This window comes from Stenella coeruleoalba (assembly GCF_951394435.1).
Source record: "Stenella coeruleoalba genome assembly, chromosome: 13".
Classification (NCBI taxonomy): domain Eukaryota; kingdom Metazoa; phylum Chordata; class Mammalia; order Artiodactyla; family Delphinidae; genus Stenella; species Stenella coeruleoalba.
Window position 1 is genome coordinate 83,994,954 of NC_137159.1, and position 24,591 is coordinate 84,019,544.

The following is a 24,591-nucleotide window of genomic DNA, read 5'->3' on the forward strand; positions in this document are numbered from 1 at the left end:
TCCCAATTTATTCCTGTGCAAATTGATTTCTAAGCTAAAGTTGTCCGTTTACCTTGTTTTTCCTGAATACTACAAGGATCTTCAGGAAACTAACTTCACAGATGGTCCTTATTTTTGTGAGTTTGTCCTCACTTCCTCCCGTGCTCAGGCGCGTGCTCTTTTCTTCCTCACATGCTATACCTTCTTGGCACAATATCTTCTATTGAAGTACACTTATCTGGAGTATCCTTTAAAGCTTATTGCAACCCAAGGGAGCGTCCACTTGTAGCTTTGTGCACGCAGCCACCGCAAGGCACTGGGCCAAAGGTCAAACTTGAACTTGGTGGTTAACAAGTTAACGGAATTTATTACTGAAAGAGCTGCAATAAGTTGAAAGATAATTGAATCTCAAGAATTTTAGAAAAATCTAATGAATGATAAGTGATTAAGAATGTTATTGCATAACTTATGGAAGCCCAAGAGTCGAGCTTTAGCGACATACAGGAGTATAGAGCTCTCCAAAGAGACCTTAAAAGATTCAAGTCTTAACACCCTTAATTTGTAAATTAAAAACGGGACTCAGAGTGTTTTCCAGCATGTTGCAACTTGTTTTGACTTGCAGCAGGATTAATCTCAACATTGTCTAAATTAATCTTGTTCTAGCAGCCTTGAAAAGAATAGAAGAATGTATTATTATGCACTGGCTTAAAAGGAATTACCACTATTTGGAGCAAAGACTATCAAAGATTATGTGAAGTCAAATTTTCATGTAAAATTTAAGTAGATAAAGAGCGATTTGATTGGAATGAAATGACATCAAAAGTGAGAGTGTGGCCTTGAAAATTAAACAATGTATAGAAGATATTGATGACTAACCAAGTAAGCGTCAGTCACTTACACGATCATGAAAAAGGCAAGAGCTGTGACTACAGCAGTGTGACAAGGGCTGGGGAAAGAAGTACTTCGGGGAGCCAGTCACGTATTCTGAAAGACAACTTGAACACAAGGTAAGACTTTAAAATCTGTACCATGAATTCGAATGACAAGTGGAGAAATCAAAGGCTTAGCATTTGTTCTGGTCTTTCAAAGGAAACTGGACAAAAATAGCATGGATTTGAGGAAAACAGTAATTGGTGATGAAAGGTGGTGTTTTCTCTGTGACCCAGAAACAAAGTGTCAAAGTTTGCACTGGAAAATTACAACATTCCCAATATCCCCAAAAGCGCACATGTCAAAGTCACAAATAAAAGGCCCGTTGCTTTGTCCCTCAGCCATCTGTGGAACGTTCAAACCCGGGGGTCAAGAGTCCATCCAGCTCGTCACACACGTGTGCCGACGGTCCATAGGGTGCCCACAAAGCAGAGAGTTGCACAGGGCCTGCGGCCTCACCACATCCAGGATCCAGTTGAAAGGGGGCTTTCTGAGAAACAGTGTCTGGCCAAAATCGGTTACCAGATGTATCAGTTAGTTCAGCCTTTCCCTTGGGATGTTTGTGGAAGGCTGGTTAGGTGAGGATGTTGGCAGGTATTACACGAAAAACTGGATTTTTGGTCCAATAAGTTTAGAAAGTCCAATCAAATAGTTTTTTTTTAAATTTAATTTTATTTTATACAGCAGGTTCTTTTTAGTTATCCATTTTATACATATTAGTGTCTACATGTCAATCCCAATCCCAATTCATCCCCCCACCACCCCCACCCTGCTTTCCCCCCTTGGTGTCCATACATTTGTTCTCTACATCTGTGTCTCTATTTCTGCCTTGCAAACAGGTTCATCTGTACCATTTTTCTAGATTCCACATATATGCGTTAATATACGATATTTGTTTTTCTGACTTACTTCATTCTGTATGACAGTCTCTAGGTTTTTTTGTTACACAGTTTCTTAGAGCTTTCCATGTATATTTTGAAACTCCAAGAAAAGAAAATGATGTGCAATCTCTTCCAAATATATCCCACCCCAAATCCTTTTTACCCCAAACAATGTGTAGGACAGTATTCCATCCTGTAAAGGGCCTTGCTTAATTAAGGCCCTTTCCTCCAAAGGACTTCTGGAAATATCAATAAAGCAAATCCACCATTGAGCACATTAAAAAAAAACGATGGGGTTCCTGTTTAAATGATTCCAGAGGAGGAGAGCCACCCGAGGCTGGTCTTCAGAGCGAAGACACTCATTTGATTAAGTCTAAGTACTCGCGCTTTCTGTTTGCTAGTTACTTCACTACCAGTCAGGAATGGGAGAATGAACACATGCATCTCTTTCTTCTCCATCCTGACGTATCAACCTGTAAGGTCAAAGAGCTCAGGAAGGAAGATGACAGCAGGGGAGAAGTTTCAACAAATATTGTAATCCAGAAAGGCCAGGGGGGTGAGGAGACTTATCAGAGAAACAATCTATGTCCTGGGTGCCTGCCAACAGGCCCCTAAAGAGAAGAGACATGATGTGTGGGGCCCTCAAACGCCCTGAAAGGCTCTGGGAGCCCAGGGATGCCCCCTGGAGGCAGAGGTGAAAGTGGGATGAAAAACGGAAGGTTGGCTGAAAGTCTTCCAAGGCCATCTAAACCCCCTCCTCCTTTTGTTCCCTAGATCATCTTTGGGGAAATGTTCAAGCCCAGTGATTCCCAGTTCTTTGTTACCAATAAAATGGAAGCTAGATGTAATCGAGTTGTCACGGGGTAGAATACTAAAAATAAAGTTTGATAATGAATTGCTACATAGTTTCTAGCATATAACTTGGAAGAAGTTATGAAAGAATGACGTTGTTCTATCAAAACAGCTTCCAATTCCATCTACTTCTTTGTGTGAGTGAGGTTTCTTGGCACTTAAATCTATTCAAACAAAAATACCAGGATTAAAATTCATGCTGAACTCTGGCTCGTTCTATACAAAAGTAACATTCATCCATGGATACTTAAAATAATTGAAAATATCATTAAGAAATGTATTTCCTGTAAAATATTATCTTAATGTTTATAAAAATGTTAAAAGGATTTAAACATGAAGAAGGATTTGTGATAACTGGAAACAAAAATGTTTATAATTTCAATATATATATGTTCTTTTGCAGAAAGGCATAATAGGGTAATCAATGATTTTTAAATGCAAACATATATTACATTAGAACAAAATTTTGTGGGAGAAGTAGATAGAAATACTAGTTCAGGGAGAAAAAGAAACTGTGAAATTTTTGACTTCTAAAGAAGAAATGGTTCTTGTATTTTAAATATGGTTAATCACAGCTATCAAATTGCACCAATACTCCAGGAGACACACTTAAGAGAATAGTGCAATGAATTTGTGTGAAAATTTATTTTGCAAATAAAATTTTATTTTGCAAATAAAATTTTATTACAAAAATTTAAGTGACAAGTAAAAACTGTGTGAGCACATAGATGGTTTTTCAAAATCCTTTAAGGAGGTTATACCAAAAAAAATGTGGAGATTATAATTCTTAGACTGTGTGACACTTCACCTCTTCAGATCATGTTCATGTTATCCACTGCTATGTAAGGAATCACCCCAAACTGATTGGCAAAAACCGCAACAATTATATATATTTTAAATATATATATATATATTTTAAATATATATATATATATATATATATATATATATATATATATATAAAATAAATATTTTTGTCACAGTCCTGGGATTGACTAGCTCAGCCAAGTGTTCCTACTTAGGGTCTCCCATGCAGTTGTGGTCAGATGGTGGCAGGGCCGGAGGCCTCTCAAAGGCTTTCTTGCTCACAGGTCTGATGGGTGACATGGTGGCAGCTGGAGAGGCAGCTGTAAGTGCAAAACCCCTACACAGCTTGGGCTTCCTCACAAAATGACAGCTACATACCCAGGGTGAATGTCCTGAGACTGAGAGAGAGTGGGTATCAGGCAGAAGTTATATCACCTCTTACGACCTAGCCCTGGAATTCACAGAGCTCCTCTGCTGTTGCATTCACAAAGTCCAGCCCAGGTTCAGGGCCAGGAGACAGACTCCACCTCTTGTTGCAGGAGTGACAAAGTTCTAGAAGAGCACGTGGGTCCAGGAATGTTTTTGCAGTCAGTTTTGGAAAATACAGACTGTCACGGATCACCACAGGGATAAGGAAGACAAATAAATCCTCTCCTGTGATTCTGTCACGGCAGAAAAACGGATGGAAAAATAGCTCTTTTACACACTGGATGCGTCCAGCCTGATTTTAGAGAGCCGTTCATCTCCCAGGGCAGGAGAATTACAGGGAGCATGATGGAGCTGAAAGGATCGCTCGCTTTGCTTCTAGTGAGACTGAGACCTAGTTAGTGCACATGCTTGCCCACACCTCCCGGGGCTGGGGGATGCCAGCACCAAGGGTCGAATGCTTGCAGCCTCACCTCCCGTGGGCTGCCCAGAAGCTCTGTGTTCCATTCAGTGCCTGTGAGGATTAGTCTGGGGCAAGAAACTGTCTTGGTTGAAAATATTTGAAATCAAGTAGATATTTTCCCTTAACATTGAAGCCTTCAACATACTTTTGGTGTGTAATTGCCTCCATTTTTCCCCCCCAGAATGATTTGCTTCCTTGGGAAATGTCAGTTAAAATTTACACCCTTACTGTAGTGAAAAAGATGTAAAAAATAGAAATGGCTTTCTTTTCAGACATTGTCACTATCTCTCTCTTGCATATGGCTTCCAGTAAGAGTTGTTTTTTTTTTTCTCCTCCTATTTCACTGATGGTTTGGCTATGGAATCTCAGAAAACTTGGGCTCTTGCCTATAACTAAGAATGTAAAGGCCTTACACAGAAAATGTTGAAGTGTATAAGAATCAATATATACTATTTTTAGATTGCATATCAACATAAGACTTAGAATGCAAGTCCCTTGTCTTTATCTAGATGCCACACAAAAGCTACCTCCTTCCTGTGTATAAAGGTGTGGAAATGGCCCAAGGGCCACTTTCAACATTTCCAGAACTTTGGTCCTTTTATCTACTTCAACCAATCACTTGGACTTGAAGGGTGTCACTTTCAATGGTGAGACTGGAGAACACTATCAATTGTGTATAATATGTTTCCAGTAATTAAAATACATATGATAGCTGGGCAGGGGGAAGGAAGAACTGAAGTTTATCCTTGGCTGTTATACCTTGCCATTCCATTTATCAATAGAATAATCATCTCAAGTCCAAAATATTTAATAGTATGGTTTCCTATCTCTATCTATCTATCTAGCTAGCTAGCTAGCCTTTTAGATATGCCCAAATTATCCCTCCCGTTGTAGAAGTGAAAATATTATTTACCTCACTTCAAGGTTCTGCTTATAGCCAGGTATTGAATCAGGTGGGAATAATATTTGGGAAAAGTAAAATGATCCAATGAGTTATGATGCTCTACGATGTGTGGTTACTTAATATGCTATTTTTTCTTGAGTTCAAAAAACCAAGTTAGTTGTGGTCTTGTTAATAAGTTTAAAATGTATTGGCTGCAACTAAAAAATACACACGTCGTCCATTGACATCTAGACATCTTATCAGCTGGAGGAAATGCCAGCATAGTTCCTAAATTGAGAGTTTTAGTGACACAGCAAGATAGACTGGAGGAGTCACACGGCCAAAATTATCACTGCCATTTCCACCAAATGTTTCCAAGGAACTTCTAAAATGGTGCCTGTGGTAGGAAGTTGGCCATTTCCTCCTTTTGGGACCTCCGGATTCCAGCTCCTGCCCAGACTGTGCGTTCTCTCCACTGTCAGCAGCAGCAAAGGAATCAGGACCCCCAGGCTGGCCCTGATCCTACCCCACCCCCTCAGCCAACATTCTTAATAAAAAGACCTTGTAACCACTCTCCAAGATGGCCCCAGGGACCCCACCTTCTGCTGTTCACACCCACACCCTGGTGGTCCCCCCTCTTTGTACCCGGGTTGGTCTGTGTGACCGAAGGTGGTGGTCCGTCACTTCCGAGATTTGGTGAGTCAAGGCTGCAGCTTCTGTCTTGGACATTCTCTCCCTGCCACGCCCTGGGGGAAGCCAGCTGCCCTGTTGTGAGCAGCCCTATGGAGAGGTCCCAGGGTCTCTGGCCAAAAGCCGGTGAGGAACAGAGGCAACCACACAAGGGAGTCTGGAAGCTGATTCTCCAGCGCTGGCAGCCTTGAGTCAAGAGTCTTGGTCCAGAGCCACCGAGCAAAGCCACTCCTGATTCCCGACCCTCAGAAACCGTACAAGGTAAGAAACACTTGCTGTCTTAAGCTGCTAAGTTTTGGGGTGCTTACTTATGCAGCAATATAGGACCAATATATCACTAAAATTCTATTTTATTTATTTTTTGCTGTTTATTAATTTATTTTTAAATTTTTATTTCATATTGGAGCATAGTTGATTAACAACATTGTGTTAGTTTCAGGTGTACAGCAAAGTGATTCAGTTATACATATACATGTATTTATTCTTCTTCAAATTCTTTTCCCATTTATGTTATTACAGAATATCGAGTAGAGTTCCCTGTGCTATACAGTAGGTCCTTGCTGGTTATCTATTTTACATATAGCAGTGTGTACATGTGAATCGCAAACTCCCAATCTATCCCTCCCCCCCATCCTTCCCCCGCGGTAACCATATGTTCGTTCTCTAAGTCTATGAGTCTGTTTCTGTTTTGTTAATAAGTTCATTTGTATCATTTTTTAGGATTCCTCATATAATTGATATCATATGATATTTGTCTGGTTTACTTCACTTAGTATGATCATCTCTAGATCTATCCATGTTGCTGAAAATGGCATTATTTCATTTTTTCTATGGCTGAGTAATATTCTATTGTGTGTGTGTGTGTGTGTGTGTGTGTGTGTATATATATATATATATATATATATCACATCTTCTTTATCCCTTCATCTGTCGATGGACACTTAGGTTGCTTCCACGTCTTGGCTATTGTAAACAGCACTGCAGTGAACATCGGGGTGCATGTACCCTTTCGAACCAAGAGTTGGTGAGCCATTGGAGTTTCTCCTCTGAGCAGTACGGGCTCCACATTGTACAGGGAGGTTGAGGGGCTGGGCCCAATGGACCAGCCAGAGTCCAGGCAGGAACTTCCACAGAGAGAATACAATTGTCAACTCAGTGTCAATTGTTAACTAGGGAACCGCAAAAGGAAAAAAAGAACTCTAAGGAGGTAGCAGGGAGGTAGTGACTGCAGGAAGCATGTCCTTGTCTGGGCTGAGGGCACGGGGAGAAAGGCTGGAATTGTTGGAATGGTTAAGACCCAGAAGCCTTGAGGAGGGGATGCTGCTCACTGGTGCAGGGGAGGGTTCCCAGGGTTCTGCTGGCTGTGCTGGCGTCCCAGGGAGGGGAGTGCTTGGAAATCTGCATACTGGACCCAGGGTATGCATGCTGCAACTAAGAGTTCACATGCCGCAACTAAGGAGCCCACGTGCCACAACTAAGACCCAGTGCAACTAAGTAAATAAATAAATAAAATTTTAAAAAAGCCAAATCTATTAACTTGGAGCATCTATTATTTCATACTTTTGCATTGTGACTTTGGGATAGATTCCTAGGAGTGGGATGGCAGGGTCAAAGTGTAAATGCATATACGATTTTGCTAGATATCATCCAATTCCTCTGCACAGGGGTTGTACCACTTTATTATCAACAATGTACAGGATTTGTCAACACAGTACATGGCCACTTTTGGACTTTTGTCCATCTGCTAGGTGAGAACTGATATCTCATGTCGTATCCATGTGCACTTATTATGAATGAAGTTGACTATCTTCGTATGTTTAAAGGCCACTCTATTACTTCATCTGGGAACTCTTTGTCTTGTGTTGTTGAACTTTTTCTTCTCAAGTTTTAGGACGGATATATGTGTGGACTGCCAGCTTGGCTAAAGGCTTGTCTACTATTTAGACATGTCTAACGTTCAAGTTCAAGTTGCTTGCTCACTCCCCTCCATTGCCACGACCCTCAGTAAAGTCTGTCCTGTGTTGGATCTTCTCATTCTATCCTCTGTGCCTCTGGCCTTGATTTCATATTTGTGATATCTTTATCTCTTTGTGCTACGTTCTGGGATATTTCCTCAGATCTATCTCCCACATAACATAAAATTTACCACCTTAAGTACATTTAAGTGTACAGTTCAGTGGTACTAAGTACATTCATATTGGTGTGCAGCCATCGCCACCATCCATCTGCAGAACTCTTTTCATCTTGCAAAATGGAAATTTTATACCCATTAAACAATAACTCCCTCTTTTCCCCTCCCCCAAGCCCCTGTCACCCACCCTCCTTACTTTCTGTCTCTATGATTTTGACTACTCTAAGTACTGCATGTAAATGGAATCATACCGCATTTGTCTTTCTGTGACTGACTTATTTCACTTAGCATGATGTCCTCCAGATTCACCCATGTTGCAGCATGTGTCAGAATTTCCTTCCTTCTTAAGGCTGAATAGCATTCCTTTGTATGTATAGACCACATTTTGCCTTCTATTCATCTGTTGATGGACACGTGGGTTGCTTCCACATTTTAGCTATTGCAAATAATGCTGCTATGAATACAGGCATGCAATATCTCTTTGAGACCTTGCTTCAATTTTTGGGGGTGTATACCCAGAAATGGAATTGCCGGAACGTACAGTAATTCTATTGTTTAGTTTTGGAGGAGCTGCCATACTGTTTTTCACAGCAGCTGTATCATTTATATTCTCACCAACAGTGCATAGGAATTCCAACCTCTCTACATCTTCCCCAATACTTGCTCTTTTCGGGGGTGGGGGGGGACGGGTTTGGTGCATTTTTTTTTTTTTTTTTGATAGCAGCCATCCTAATGGATGTGAAGTGATAGCTGACTGTGATTCTGATTTGCATTTCCCTAATGATTAGTGATATTGATCATCTTTTCAAGGTTTATTGGCTATTCATATATTTTCTTTGGACAAATGTCTATCCAAGTCCTTTGCCCACTTTTGAATTAGGCTGTTTTTGCTGTTGTTGAGTTTTAGGAGCCTTTTATATATTTTGGATATTAATCCCTTAGCAGATATATGACTTGCAAATATTTTATCCCATTCCATAGGTTGCTTTTTCACTCTGTTGATAGCCTCCGTTGATACACAAAGTTTTAAATTTTCATGAAGTCCAATTTGTTCATTTTTATTTTATTTTTATTTTTTATTAACTTATTCATTTTTGCTGTGTTGGGTCTTCGTTTCTGTGCAAGGGCTTTCTCTAGTTGTGGCAAGTGGGGGCCACTCTTCATCGCAGTGCGTGGGCCTCTCACTATCGCGGCCTCTCTTGTTGCAGAGCACACGCTCCAGATGCTCATGCTCAGTAGTTGTGGCTCATGGGCCCAGCTGCTCTGTGGCATGTGGGATCCTCCCAGACCAGGGCTCGAACCTGTGTCCCCTGCATTAGCAGGCAGATTCTCAACCAATGCGCCACCAGGGAAGCCCTGTCTATTTTTATTTTATTTTATTTTTGCCTGTGCCTTTGGTGTCACGTCCAAGAGATCATTGCTACATCCAGTTTTGTGACGCTTATGCCATATGTTTTCTTCTAAGAGTTTTATAGTTTTAGCTCTTATGTTTATTGTCTTTAGTGCATTTTGGGTTAATTTTTGTATATGGTGTTAGGTAAGGGTCCAACTTCGTTCGTTTGCATGTGGCTATCCAATTTCCCCAGCACTATTTGTTGTAAAGCCTGTCCTTTCCCTATTTGATGGTCTTGGCATCCTTGTTGATCATTTGACCACATATGTGAGAGTTTATTTCTGGGTTCTCTAGCCTATGCCACTGATCGTTATGCCTGTGCTCATGCCAATACCACACTGTTTTGATGACTGGAGCTTTATAGTAAGTTTTGAAATCAGGAACTGTAAGTGCTCCAACTCTGTTCTTCTTTCTCAAGATTGTTTTAGCTTAAGGGTCCCTTAAGATTCCATATGAATTTTAGGATGGATTTTTCTTTTTCTGCAAAAAACACCATTGTGATTTGTCAGGGATTGCCTCAAATCTGTAGATTGCTTTAGGTGGCATTGTCATTTTAACAATATTAAGTTCTCCAATTCATGAGCATGGGATATCTTTCCATTTTTTAATGTTTTCTTTAATTTCTTCAGCAATGTTTTGTACTTTTAATTGTACTAGTCTTTTGCCTCCTTGGTTATGTTAATTCCTAAGTATTTATTCTTTTTTGATGTTATTGTAAATGGAATTGTTTTCTTAATTTCCTTTTCAGATTGTTCATTGTTAGTGTATAGAAATGCTCCAGTGGTTTTTCATCTGGGTTTTAACTTTTGCATTGTTTTCAATTTCAATAACTATATCTTGGGATTGTCTTATGTTTTCAATTAGTTCTTTGATTTCTTTAATCATTTTAGTCACTTTCAGCCTTTATAGTTCTCTTGTTCCTAATCTTTCTCTTCATTCTATCTACTGATTCTTTCTCATGTGGTAAATTGTTTTCCAGTGGTTTAAAAATTTTTTTAATTGTAAACTTACGTTCAGCAAGCCATTAAATATGAGAATTTTGTGCGGTCTGTATGGAGGGCTTTTCTCTCCAGAGAAGTTTTGTATTTGCTACTGCCAAACACCCCAGAAGCATCAACAGCCAGGACCCATTTTTATGTTAATTTATCAGCATTAGAATTTCTGAAACTAACTGGGTAGTATATATTTGAACCCCCATTCCCCATGAGGGCAGATCTACGGCTATGAATTTTCAAGGGAGATATTTCTTTCCCCGCCTGAGCTCAGGCTGACAGACAGACTTTCTTACGATCTTCCTGGGCTAGTGAGTAATATTTTATTTTAGTCTATAGCTTAGCTGAGATTGCAGGCCTTCATGGGTTCTGCGTGGTGGTCTCGGTTGCAATGTCCTGCTTCACATGGTTCAAACCCTTGTTTTCCATTCCTATTGGGCCCATGCCCCTAACTTGCTGAGCCTGGCACCCTCACCCAGGACGGCCACAGATGTGTGCACGCCCCTCACTCTGAATCAGCTCGCTCCACGTGTCCTCTGCAGGGTTCTCTGACGTTCTTGTGACTTCAGGCTGGTACCCCTCAGAGTGCCTATGTCAGTAGTTGGCACTGAACACAACACCTGCTGCTAAGCTTCTCAGCAGATCTTGCTGCCTCTGTCCCAAATTATCTTTATGATGAAATAGAAGGACATTCAAAGCCTTGTCAGAACCATCTCCAGAAGGACACTCAGAGCCTGGAGGCGCCTCTCCACCAGCAGAGAGCGACAGAAAGGGAAGGGTGGGTGGTGAGTCAGGCTATTTGACTATTTGGGTGGTCCTGGAGCTGTGTGCCCACACTGTGGAGAGCAAGCCCCATAAATAATGATCCTTGAATTTTTTTTTTAAAAAGCTCCACGGTATAGCTTTTTATTAACAAGAATGCTATTTCCTATTAAATTCAGAAGCCCCTTCTCCATTCCAGTAAAACACTGGGCTGAGTTGCTCTGTCCACTGACTGTTGTGTGCCCTTGTTCACTCAGATCACATATCTGAGTCCAGTTTCTGTAGGATGGAGAGACCACATGTCTGCCCAGCTCTGAGGATTTATCCATGGCTTTGAGGACTAAAAGTAAATGCAATCTGACCCACACATTTATTGTTTGAAGTCAGCGTGACCTTGATTCCAAAATTAGGTAAGGACTGCATAAGATACCACAGCTCAATTTCATTCTCAAAAATTCCAAGTAAAATATTGCCTAACAGAACCCAACAGTGTCTATAAAAAGTAATAATACATCATGTTCAGGTAGGATTTAGTGCAGAAATGTAAAGGTAGTTACCATCAGAAAAATTAGTGTCATACATTAGCGAAATTATATCAATAAATACAGTAAAACTACTCTACCAAATTCACCCCCAAATTATGATTTAAAATTCTCAAAAAAACCCTGTAACAATTGAAGAGTTCTTCCTAAAACTGATAAAGACTATATATTACAGCAAAATCCTAGAGCCAGGTCACACATAACAGACAGAGTTTGACCTGTTCTCATTAAGGTCTGGAATAAGACAAGGATGCCCACTCTCACTCACCCCTATTTCTTTAACATAACATTGGAGGTCCTGGCTAAGGTTATTAAGCAATTCAGAAACAATAAAATTAAACAAAAACTTAAGGAAAGAGAAGGGAAAACGTTCTGGCTTTCATTGGACTTCACATTTCTTTTTTCTGCACAATCTGGTTATAATCTCTTTGAGGTCCGGGATCATGTCTGATACTTTTATTAAAATCCAGGACAGTACCTACTGCAGAGTTGGTGGTAGATACTAGTTTGTAAAAGGGGATCGTATCCAAGTTATGAAGTAGTAAAGATGAAATAAGAGTCCCATGTGGAAACGACTGTACACATGCTAGAGAAATAGGCTTTCATGACATCATCATTCATTTTCAAAAGCTTGTGTCTCCCCGGTGATTTCTCCCCTAACTCTCCAGCTGATTAACTCGGGTTCCAAGCCCCCAAGCCCCGGGCCCCTTAGACCCCGCTCGCGAACTGCCTTCCTCGCGCCAGCCAGCAGGTGGCGCTCGGCCTCCACCGGCCGGACCTCGAAGGGCCGCCCGGGCTCCGCCGCGAAAAGTCCCCTCCGAAGGGTGCCTCTTTCCCTTGACGCTGCTGCTACTCTAGGTCGTCGTCCAAAACTTGCAAACGGTCCCCCGCTCCCAGTGACAGTGCAGCTGTCGAAAGGCCCCGCCCCGGCCACACAGCTTCCCCCGCAAAGCCAGGGAGCCCGTGCACGAGACCCTCCGCCGGGGTCAGATCCCCTCGCCATCTGAGCCGACCACGAGAGGGTCACCGAGGCCGGGGGCAACCCGGGGCTGGCGTCTGCGCAGTCCCCCCGCCTCCCCGCCCAGAGGAAAGGACGGGGGTGGGCAGCGACCTGTCCTCCCTCCTCCCGCCCTTGCCCCACCCGGGTCCAGCCCCACGCAGTGTGGCCTGTCGTGCAGGGCGCCGGAGGGGCTGACGACAGGTGGACGGACGTCAGGCGACAGGCCTGAAGGGAGGCGTGGGTCGGGTGACCGGCTGCGCCCAGGTGCCACAGCCAGAGCCCGCTTCCCTGGGGGTATGATTATCAACAACAACGACGGCCCTGGTACTGTGCCCGGATCAAAGGACGGGCCCACCTGCGGACTAGCATGATGTCCACGACGGGGATGACGGGCAGGGCGCGGGTGATGTCCAGAGCTGCCCTGGCCGGCTGCAGGGCGCCAGCCCAAGAGGAAGGAGGCTCCAGGGCCGGGACCGCTGCCGAGGATGCGGGAACGTGGCAGGGTTCGAGCTAAGATCCCCAGGCTGCCTCTCTCCCCATCCTCCACCCCTACCCGGCACTCACTGCTTACTGGTGATAGATTCAGTGTCAGGGCCGGAAACACCGCAGCCGCCAGGTCAGACTCGGTGGCGCCACCCAGCACCTGCTCGGCTGGGCCTGAGAAAGTGGCCACAGGTGAGACACCTATCCTCGCCCGCCTGTCCTCCAGCTTCCTTCTCCAGTTCCAGTCCTCCCGGGACCGAGCTTCCAGAACCTGCCCCCCTCCCCTCACACCCCTGCGGAAGTGTCTTCCAATTTGAGAATATAAATATACGTACACATATAAATTTTAAACACGTATCTATACTAACTATATATTTTAAAGCCGGGTCCAAAGGTTGCCACGTGAGGGCTGCGGTGGAAACAGCCGGCTGATACTCTGTCCTCGCCTGGGCAGGCAGTGCGGCGGCGCAGTCAAGGGTGAAGGGCGGTTTAATAGCCACCTGTCTTGGAACGTGGGCCCCGTCCTTCTCGGCACAGGGGCAGCGCGCAGAGGCTGGAGCTCAGGGCCGGTTACAGCGGAATTCCCAGGGCAAAGGGTCATAAGGAGACAGGGGCACTGAGGGGTTTCTTTTTGCCCTTCCTCTAAATCTTAAAATCATGTTCTGAATTCTATAGAGTCTTTTGTCTTCTGATTCACAGCAGTTTCATTTACTCCAGAAGTGTCTTGACATCTACAGACACGTAGGCCTCCAGAGTCCACATTTATTTGAATGGTCTACCTCTCAGGAGTCACCACCACAGCAATTCCTTGGTTTGAAACCCAACCCCAAAGCAGAGAACTAATTTTTCCTTGACGGACTTAGAGAAACTTCTGGGTTTATAAACTTCCCAGCCCCTGTCAGCTCTCCTAAAAAGCAGCAGCGGCCCTTTGCCCCTAAGCGATAGCCCTGACCACACATACGATAAGGCATTTCTCAGCACACAGGTTTCCAACACTTAGGGGGTGATAGAAGGGATGAAGGAGGAGGGGTTAAATGAAATGGCGCGATAGAGACAGAAAGAGAATCTTAAAAATCATTCAGAGTCAGGTATTGACTTCAGACATGTTTATTATAATCTTATACAGTCTACATAAATTTGAACTTGTATTTATTTGGGTTCAGTTATATAACATAGCATAATAAAAATCAAAGCACTGGTCCTCTGAAATAAAGCAGGCAATCACCATTCAATAAACACACTTGATTTATTTTGTATAAAAGGGTTAAGTTTACAACTAAACTTTTATAAAAAGTTTAGCATGAATAAGTACATCATTACACTTTGTATGCAGAAATATACATTTCTGCCACTGTACAAGAAAACTCTAATTAAAGAGTTCACAAGGTTTCACTCAATATATATATATTTATATATAAACATATACACAGCATTCAGTAGGCTTGCGTCAAAAAGGTAATTTCTGACCGAAAGACTTCATTTAAGTAACTGAATACTGGATCCTTCTGGAATTCACGCTCCACCTTTGAAAAAAGGCAAAGTCTGCTTAAATTGGGCAATTCCTTGTGATTTTAACGTTTTCGCTCCCCATGGTGGGAATAGTATATAAAGAAAACCTTCCAACTGCAGAAAGGGCATTTAAAAGTCTTTTTCATAAATAACTAATATCACAGTCCATGTCAGAAAACACCCTAGGGAAGTTGATCATTCTTAGTTTTCCTTCCATTTTTAAAAAAGGTCCCTTTGACTTGTTCTCCTTGGGAAAGGGTTGAAAAGTGAGTTCAGCGCCTTAAAAGAGCCTGTGGAGTTGTTGTTGTTATTGTGCAAAGGAAACAAAAAGTCAGCGCCTGCAAAAGACTGGGAGAGAAGGGGGTGTTAGGAGATTTTAACCTAAGGGCAGAGGCGGCAGACTGGTGCCAGGAGGAAGCCGCAGTCTGAACACTTAACCAAACACTCAAACGTTGGGCAAACCCCGGCGTCCAGATGCAACACACACACTCGGCCTGGACAGCGCAAATTCAACATTAAAATAGCAGAGACTCGGGGGAAAAGCTTCCCAACGCCATCTCTTATTTGGATCTCCAACGGCAGTGCTCACAGGCGCCAGTCTGCTTCTTGTAACAATTATTTGATTGAAAACAGCCCTTTCGTTAACAGATAGGGAAGTCGGAATCCCACATCACAGGGTCTGAGGCACAGGGCAGCAATGCTCGGGTTAGCTGAATCCCAGAGGGCTGCAGTTTTTGGGAAGGAGGATCCCTATGGAATTTGTGGCGATAAGATTAATTATATGGAGGTTAGTACCTCATAGTACCAGAGCGATAGCAGAAAACAGCCGGAGTATGTTACATGCCCACAGAAGCCAGTACACATTTGTCTCCACCACCTTCCGAGTAAGTTACTGGCATCATTTTTTTTTTTAAAGGTAAATGTCGTGGGATTTTGAGTAACAGGAGCTAGAGGCCCCTTCGTGTCTAGAGTACGTGTAAACAATGTACTACGTGTAATACAACGAAGTACACATTCATTTACCAAGCCAACATTTTTACAGATACGCAAGTACACACGCGCGCGCGCGCACACACACACTCCAAGCGCCAGTTCAACGCGAGGCACAAGCGAACACTCACCATTTATTCAGCCACAGAGCGCTTTGCTGTCATTTGACATTAACTCAGAAGGGAATTCAGAAGCCTGCGAAAAAGGAGATAAGAGGCACAACATTAGACAATCTTAAGGAGAAAGGGCCTTTTTTAAAACAGCAAGTTCCATTAAACACGTTAATACTACATTCAGACTCGAAGACAGATGCATTAACAGGTCAGAACTTACCAGTAATTTCACGCACGACTCAATCTACACCATATTTGTAAATAATAATAATAAAGTTATTAGCTCATCTGTAAGTCACCGACTACGGCCGGCCGTCTGGACAATGGCTCTGCCAGGGGCAGCCCAGGCATCGCTGGGGGTGCGCGGCAGCGAGTGGGGCATCGGGAGCAGGTCTTACCTGAAAGGACAGGATGCTGATGTCCGTGTTTAGGGTGGTCAGCGGCGTCCTGGACGCCTGGCTCTGCCCGGGCCGCTGGTGGTGCAGGCTGACAATAGTGGGGTGCGAGTCCAGGGCGATCTGCAGGTCCAAGATGTAGTCGATGACGTGCTGCAGGATTTCCATCTTGCTCACCTTCTTGTTCTGGGGGATGCTGGGCACCAGCTCCTTGAGCTTGGAGTAGCAGTCGTTCATGTTATACAGCAGGCTCATCGGGTCGTCCACCGGGGTTTTGCTCCGGGAGATGCCCAGGCTGTGGTCCGAAAGGCTGTTTTTCCTAACGGACCTCACTGGACTGAAGGCTTTCATGCTGATCGCGGGGAATGAGAGACCGGGAGGAGGGAGCGGGCTGCCCCGGAGCTCAGTCCGCCGCCGCCGCCGCCGCCGTCGTCGCCGCCGCCGCCGCCGCCGCCGTCTGCGGAGCTACCTGCCCTCGGCACCGGGCTCGGCTCAGAATGAAGCTGAAAGCCCGGCCCGGCGGCTTTTATTAGGGCTCGCCGGGGCAACACGATCCGGCTTCCCTGCGTCCCCATTGGTGGAAGTCAGCGTGTCCATCAGGCCTGACGGGCTCCCTCATTGGCGGACGCAGGCGCGAGGCGAGCGCTCGGTCCTTCCGCGTTCCCAGCCAATCCCCGCGGGGTGGGCGGGGCGGGCGCGAGCCCAGCTCGGGTGGTAAATAGAGTACAGTAAGCGCCGGGCCGGAGGGGAGTGCAGGGGAGCGGAGGGGAGCGGAGGGGAGCGGAGGGGAGCACGGGAGAGGGGGAAGACAGGGGAGGAGAGGAGCGGAGAAAAGGGAGAAGGCGGTCGCGGACAGGGTGGGGGAGGGGGAGACGGAGACCCCGGGAATCTAAATGTGCATCTTAATTCTACTCCCAATGGCTAGGCAGGACCCTCCCCGTAAGGTGTCCCCCGACGAAGCCTCTACACCTCGGAGCTCTCAGCATCCCTAAAATCACAGCGACACAGGCTAGGTCTGCACAGCAGAGGGAAAGTCACCGCCGTTCCCTGCGCCTCACGGAATGTCATCAAGATAGAAAGCATTTCTGAAGAAAGTGAAAACGCAAATAAGTTTGCCATCGACAAGTGACTTTTGTAGAGTGAGTTCGGTCTCTAAAGATAAGGAAAAGCTTTGTAAAAAACAAAACCAAAAACACCCACGCGCGCATTCAGCGACAGGTTTAGTGTGGGATCGTGCAACCCGGAGTGACGCAGGAGGCATTATTGTAAACTCTGTAAAATGAGTACTTATTGGAAACCATGCTGATCGCTAAGGAGCTCTGAGAGGCAAGACTCTGGGTTCCTTTTGTAGAGCTGGGAAGGCTATTATAATGATCCTAGTAATCGGAAATCATTAGGAAAACTTGTATACTGAAGCTGTATTTATATACGCTGCCCTTGAGAGGCTGTGATCTGTGTTCTGCAGTGTAGGTGGCACAGTAAGGTGATTAATTATGCACAAATCGTGATTTCTGGTGTCACATTCCAGCGCCTGCTGTATTTTTAAATTTTTGCATAGGTAGGTGGCCCCAGCCATTGGTCGATATCTTCACACTATTTAAGAAAAAAAATCTGTCAGGTACCAGGTTGGGAATCTTTTCAGCACTAGGACTGGAAACAGCTTCAGTTTGTGTCTCCCCCGCCCCTCTTTTTTCTAGACATATTTTAAGACCTCATTCCTGCGGTCTAAATAAAAAAAAAAGTTTGCAGTTATTTACTCAAATCCTTTTCAGTAAATTCACACATAAATCTAGCTTAACTGAAGACTACAATAAATTAGTTGTGTGTTTTGAAAATCATATTTCTCTAGAATATGCTAGAAAATCTGACAAAATATTATATTGGTAAGTTTACTTTTCTGTCTCAATCTCCATCCACCTCCTCTGCATTTAAGAAAGAGGAAGAGGGCAGAACTGGAGAAAAAGCAAAGCTTAATAATGGGGATACAGTATTTTTTCCTTCAGTGAATGATTAATTCGTCACCGGTGAGCCAGCTGGTCTGGTTTCGGACACCAGTTGCAGCCATGTGCCTGCCCCACGGCGTCTCTTTAGGGAGGGAGAGTTGGTGGCGCTAGGGTGGATGTCACTTTCAGAAAATCCAACCACTTCAGTTTGGAGGATGGAGATGGTAGTTTCCTGACCAGCAGAGAAATCTGCTCAGGGCCTGGCTGGGCAAAGGCTGCCTGCGACTCTGTTCCTGACAGTGTTCCATTAACAACCTCTTCTCTGATATTAAGTCTGGAAATGATTTCATACCCGAGTCCCCGACAGTTCGAGCCTTTTGATGTACTTTGTGTGCATGTGTTTCTGTCACATACGTGCCACAGTGGAACAGATTTTGTTTTGACACTATTTTGGTTCATGATGTTATACTTTGACTATTTTACAATAATAGCCAACGTAAACAAACATCTTTGGGATTCTCAAATTATTACTTGTGATTCTTGGACATTGCAGCTCTGAGATACTGACGCGTTCCTAGCTTTTTCCAAGGACACCGTATGTTAACATCCGTGCCAGCCTCATTATCCCTACAGTCAGGCTCTGGGCTGGTTCCTAATGAGCGTTGTGCAGGATTACTTTACACACTTGCAAAGCTGACTGAGCCACTGCCTTCTCCCATGATCATTTTTGTACCCTGATGCAGTAAAATGGCTAAATATGGTTAAAGTTTTCTGGTGTTTCTTTCTTTAGCGGCCATGTCAGAGTCCAGTCAGCCTGATTGTGTTGAATTCGATTCGATTGGCACGCTACCCAGTTCTACATTCATTTAAAGATCATTTTAAGGGGATTATGAGGCTGTATAAGTCAATGATTAAAAAAAAAGGCTTGAATTACTAGTATGTCTGTCTCAGCAAACCCAATACGAAATTACCTTTAAAATTATGCTTTCATCGGCAAAACGGTGTTGGAGCATTTTCGGGGTGGGTTACAAAGCATTGAAAAATCTGTCAATTGGTGTCTCAGTGGGTTTGCATTTGAGGACTCTTAAAGCTGTAGAAAGGGCCCTGGATTTGCTGGATCTGTGGCTGGTGGGAAGGTGTGAATGGCTTCCGGTGGGGGGGGGTGGAGATGCAATTCCCCCCCCTACACACACACCCACTTAAAGCCACACGCCTGCCCTGGAAGTTCCCCTAACCTGGTTCCAGGGCTCACTCCCTCGGTCTCCACCCGGGGCTCGGCCGCCGGCTCCCAGCGCGTCCAGCCCCTCGCTGTGATCAGAAGCAGCTCCGGGCCGGGCGCACCGGGCCGGCTGGGCCGCCTTTGCAATCCCCGCGTGATGCAACTGGGGGCGGGAGGAGCCTGCGGGGGGCCGGGGGGGGGCGGTCTCAAGGTCCTCCCTGCACATCTGGCACAATTGGGAGCGCTCGCCTTTCTTTCCCCCGGTTTTGTTCTCACAGCTGTGTCCATTCCGCCCGTGACCCCCCGAGTGATCCCTGACAGGTGATGAATTGGCAGCGGCGGCGGCGGCGGCAGCGCGAGGGCCAGGCCGCGGCGGGGCCGGAGCCGGAGCCCCGGAGCAGACTCTCTGGCGCCAGGCGCGTGACGCCGCCCATTCACGCCGCCCTGCAGCCTTGTCCTCGCGGCGCCGCTCAGGCGGCTGCCATGGCAACCGCGCCGTCACTCAGCGCGCGCGCCCAGCTGATCAATGCCTGCGAGGCCCGGCCGTCCCAGGCTCGCCCCGGCCGGGCCGCCCGGCCCGCGAGCACCTGCAGCCGCTGCACGTCTTAAGTTTCGAGCGATTTGGGGGAAGGAAGGACGACCGAGAAGAAAAGAAAAGGGGGGTTGGGGAGAGAAGAAAAAAAAAAGCCGGGAGAGGGAGAAGAAAGAAATCTTCCTTGTGCAGGAGGCGTAATGTGGCTTAGAGGTTGCCAAAGCAAAAAAAGGTTTTGCTTTATTTTATTTGTTTTTGCAACCGAGGCGTTCAGGGTGGGGCTGGCGCGAGGGTTAGGGCGGATGGGGAGAAGGTGACTGTCTTAGTGGATGTCGAGATTTATGTGTTCCTTTGGATCCTCGCGGGGATGACTTTGATGCTGGACTCCCCAAAATACCTTTGAAGGACCCCTCACCCCTGCACCCCTACTGTCCCCTGCCTTCCTCCTCGGAACCCTTGGAGGTTGAGCTAAAAACCCTCAGATTTTTCCAGAACAGCCCCCCACTCCGCCCCCCGGGAGGCGGGAGGATGTGCAGCCTGGTCCCGCGGCTCCCAGCCTCGGAGCGCAGCGGACCCGCGTCTGCGTCCTCATTACCACTACAAAGACGGGCAGGCTTTTAGCCCCTTCCCGATGCTGCGTTTTCAACAGAGAACATCAAGAGGCCAGAAAGTTCCAAGTCAGCCCTCGGACGCAGACGCCTCCTCGGTCCCGGCTTTATCTCTAGGGAAAGTTCCATTTTAAGAACCAGATGCCAACATTCCCGGACAGTTTATGGCATCCGGATCCCTCAAGGGTGCGCATCTGCAGTTTAGAGTGCTAGCAGCAATTATTTATCGTCTGTCCTGGAGAGGAGTTCCTGAACATGGATGTCCTCTGCTGGCCCCGAAACCGCGGGGGTGGGGCCACTGCTGCTCCCGATGCTGTTATCTGGTTTAGCGGGGTTTGTTGTGGTTTTCGAGGAAACGGCATCTGGATTACATAAGGATTCAAGTTTTTGCTTTACTTGTTTATTTAATACCTTGGCAAGAGGGAGCCCTTACCCTGAAACCAGATAACCGAATTTGGGTTGAAAACAGCCTTAGATGAGGGGCAAAGAGAGGGGAAGAAAATGAGCAAAACCACAAAAAGCAAACAAGGGGATGTTTATTTTTCTCCCTTTGGGTAGTTTTGAAGACCTGCCTAACCTCTTCTCGTTCTTGTCGCACACAGCTAATAAATTGCACTAACAAAGCGCTTCGGCTACTACAATGGCTTAGCAGTCGTACCTCCCCCGCGCCGCCGCCATCCCCATCCCGGCCCCAATTCCTTCTAGGATTCGCGCGCGGTCCTGTTTGCCCAGAGATCTCAAGAGCACCAGGAAAAACGCCTTGCTAAAGCCAATTGCTTTCAACCTTCTGATCTCCTTGTAGGGAGATCACCTTTCAGCCCCGTTCAAAGAAAGCAAAGTTTGGAAAGTTTGGCGGAGGGGCCGATTTAACTACCAGCACGGCAAATATTTAGTTACAAATGCTGTGAAGTGCCCCGATTTGTGGGCGCGTTTAGCTTTCACAAAGGATTTTCCTGTGGCTTTTGTTCCGGTCACCAAATTAAAAAAGAAAATTAACTTGAGCGAGAGATAAGGTCTTGCAAAACAATCCCGGGCCGCCCGCGAGCTGGCGGGCGCGGGGCTGGCGTCGCCGAGTCTGCGCCGCCCCGGGGCGCGCGTCGCGGGGTCCGGCCCCCGCGGGGAGCCCGGGTCACAGCGGGGACCCCTGGCCGCCGCCCACCGTGCTCCCCCCCGCATGGGCCGCGGCGCCCGGGCCGCTGGGGCTGCCCACCGGCGTCCGTGGGAATCCGCAGCAGCCCTCTCTGGCCAGCGACGAGGGCGGGCTTGTCCGGAATCAAGCTGCATCTCAATATTATAATGCGGCACCAAAAGTAAAACCCGAGGCCCGGCTTGCGAGTCCCTAACAAGAAACACATTGTGCGCTTTTTTTTTCTTCTTTCCCCTGTTTGGCCGAAGCCACATTTGCGCGCCGGCCGCGATGCCGAGCGCCAAGTCCATGACTTCAGAGGGGAGGAACCCGCCCGCCCCGCACAGCGTGCGCGCCCGGTCCCGGCTGCCGCCTCGCCGCGCCCCGCCGCCCAGCCCCGCAGACAGGTCAGGGGCTCAGGCCGGGACTGGGGCGCGCTCGGCGGACACGCGTCCTGCGCCCGCGGTGCTTCGGCCACTGCCCTTTCCCGACCCGAGAGGCCGCCGATGGGGCGCTGGTGGCACCCAGGAGGCGCCAGGACGGGTACTTCTGATCACTGGCCACTCAAGTCGGCTGGTGGAGAGAATTTGTTTTTCAAGTAGTGACACACTTCTCTCCACGCCCTCACCCTCACCATCCCCACGTCTTTGAGGCTTTCACTCCCAGAGTCTACCCTCCCACTTGCCTAAAAATGACAATTTACAATATCCCTTCTCCCCAGCTGGAAACAGCACAAGGGTTCTGCAAGCCCCTTGATGCCTGTCACGTGTCACTGCTACCCCTGTCTGCGGGAGGCGACAGGACCTAAGGCTGCATTTTCAGGGAGGTGAGTGCCGGGGACCCAGCCAGCAGCGGGGACCTGCTGGGGCTGGAGCAGTCCCTGGGCACCCATCCTCAGCTCAGCCAGGATCACGCTGTCTTCCCAGCGCCGCGGATGCCAGGGCCCTCATATGTTTCAGTGCTGGGGCTGCCCATCAGCGGGACCCTGGAGGAAAGGCCGGTTGGATTAAGTGGCACATTTTATCTTAACCGTCTCTGCCTTTCCCGGAGTTTTTGTGAAGAGCATAGAGACACCATATTTCCAAGAAAAAAGGGCGACGTGATGGCCCTCTTTAAAGAAGGAGAGGTTGGGACTTCCCTGGTGGTGCAGTGGTTAAGAATCCGCCTGCCAATGCAGGGAACACGGGTTCGAGCCCTGGTCCAGGAAGATCCCACATGCTGCGGAGCAACCGAGCTAGCTCAACTACTGAGCCTGCGAGCCACAACTACTGAACCTGTGTGCCGCAACTACTGAAGCCTGTGTGCCTAGAGCTCGTGCTCTGCAACAAGAGAAGCCACCACAATAAGAAGCCCGCACACCGCAACAAAGAGTAGCTGCAACTAGAGCAAGCCCGTGCGCGGCAACGAAGACCCAATGCAACCAAAAATAAAAATTAAATAAATTTTAAACAATAATAAAAAATGAAAAGTGAAAGCCACAGATGAAATCAAATTTAATTTAAAAAATTAAAAAAAAGATAAAGAAGGGGAGGTTAATCATTTACATTGGGCAAGAATAGTCATTTACAAGCCCATCATAGCTCGCTTGTTTTACTCTTCAACTTGACCCCATCAGTTAGGAAATGCAGATGCTGTCCCCGTTTTGCAGAGGAAGAAACTGAAGCAGAGAAGAATAACAGATCCGTCTGTGAGCCCACACTTCCTAGAACAGTACCCTGTGATGATCCAGAGGTTTGTGACCTTGACCTCAGGTGGGATATTGATTACTTTTTTACCTTAAAATTTGTTCCAATCTTGCAGGGAATTTATAAAACACTTTGTTCTCATCTTCCTCAGAAGTTAACACTGAGTGACTGAGCCTGATTCTTTATTAACAAAAGTTCAACTCAGACCTGAGGACTTTACACCTTAGTGTATGTAACCATCACCTTTGCAAGCAGAGTCCTGCAGCCCATCTCTAGAAATTCTGATTAATTGGGTTTGGTGAGTAGCCCAGGAAACAGCCTGAGGAGACACTGATGCACGTGGTGCAAGCACCACAATCTGAGAAGCTTCAGGTAAGCAACTGGCCTCTTAAATCAATCCTGCAGGTGGTGCGGTTTGCCTACGGGTGAGAATGAGCCATCTTGGACCTCTTGAGGACCCATACACTTGCTTTTAGAAAACCCAAGAGGACAAGGGAAATTTATTATATTTACCCGCATTTTTACGTTCTCTCGTGTTCATTCTTCCTTCCTGATGTTCCAGTATTCTTTCTTTTGTCATTTCCTTTCTTTTTCAAGGGCATCCTTTAGACATTCTTTAAGGGTAGGTCTGCTGGTGACCCGTCGTCTTAGTTTTCCTACATCTGAGAAGGTCTTGTAATCCTCTCGGTTCCTGGAGAACGTTTTTGCTGGATCTAGACTTCTGGGGTAGAGTTCTTTCAGCATTTGACATGTTGTGCCACTTCCTTCTGGCTTCCATGGTTTCTGATGAGAAATCTGCTGTTCTTCAAGTTGCTTTTTCCTCTGAAGATAAGCTGTTATTTCTCCTTGCTCTTTTTATCTTTGGTTTTCAGAAATTTGTCCATGATGTATCGTGGCATGGCTTTATTTCTTTTTCCAGTTTGAGGATCTCTCAGCTTCTTGACTCTGTAGGTTTAAGTCTTTTGCCAAATTAGGAATATTTTCAGCCATTATTTCTTCACATACTTTTTCAAACCCTCCCTCTTTCCTTCTCGGGCCCTGATGACAAGAATGTTAGATCTTTTTGCTATAGTCTCACAGGTCTATGAGGCCATGTCCATTTTCTTTCTTTTTTTTTTTTTCTTTTGTCTACTCACTCTCTCTGTTGTTCAAATTGGGTAATTCCTATTTTTCTATCTTCAAGTTCAGTGATTCTTTTCTCTGTCCTCTCCATTTTGCTTTTGAACCCATCCAGTGCATTTTTTGCTTTGGCTATTG

The 24,591-nt window shown here is 46.1% G+C and overlaps 1 protein-coding gene across 1 annotated transcript; it reads right to left on the reverse strand.

Annotated features, from left to right (window-relative positions):
- Nucleotides 1–14,001: 14,001 nt before the first annotated feature.
- On the reverse strand, nt 14,002–16,704 carry ID2 (inhibitor of DNA binding 2). Its single transcript, XM_079941365.1, has 3 exons — nt 16,225–16,704; nt 15,845–15,908; nt 14,002–15,071 (listed from the first exon to the last, which is right to left on the reverse strand). The coding sequence occupies exons 1-2, from the start codon at nt 16,570–16,572 to the stop codon at nt 15,852–15,854; spliced, it is 405 nt and encodes a 134-aa protein (XP_079797491.1). The 5' UTR covers nt 16,573–16,704; the 3' UTR covers nt 14,002–15,071; nt 15,845–15,851.
- Between the last annotated feature and the right edge of the window lie 7,887 nt (nt 16,705–24,591).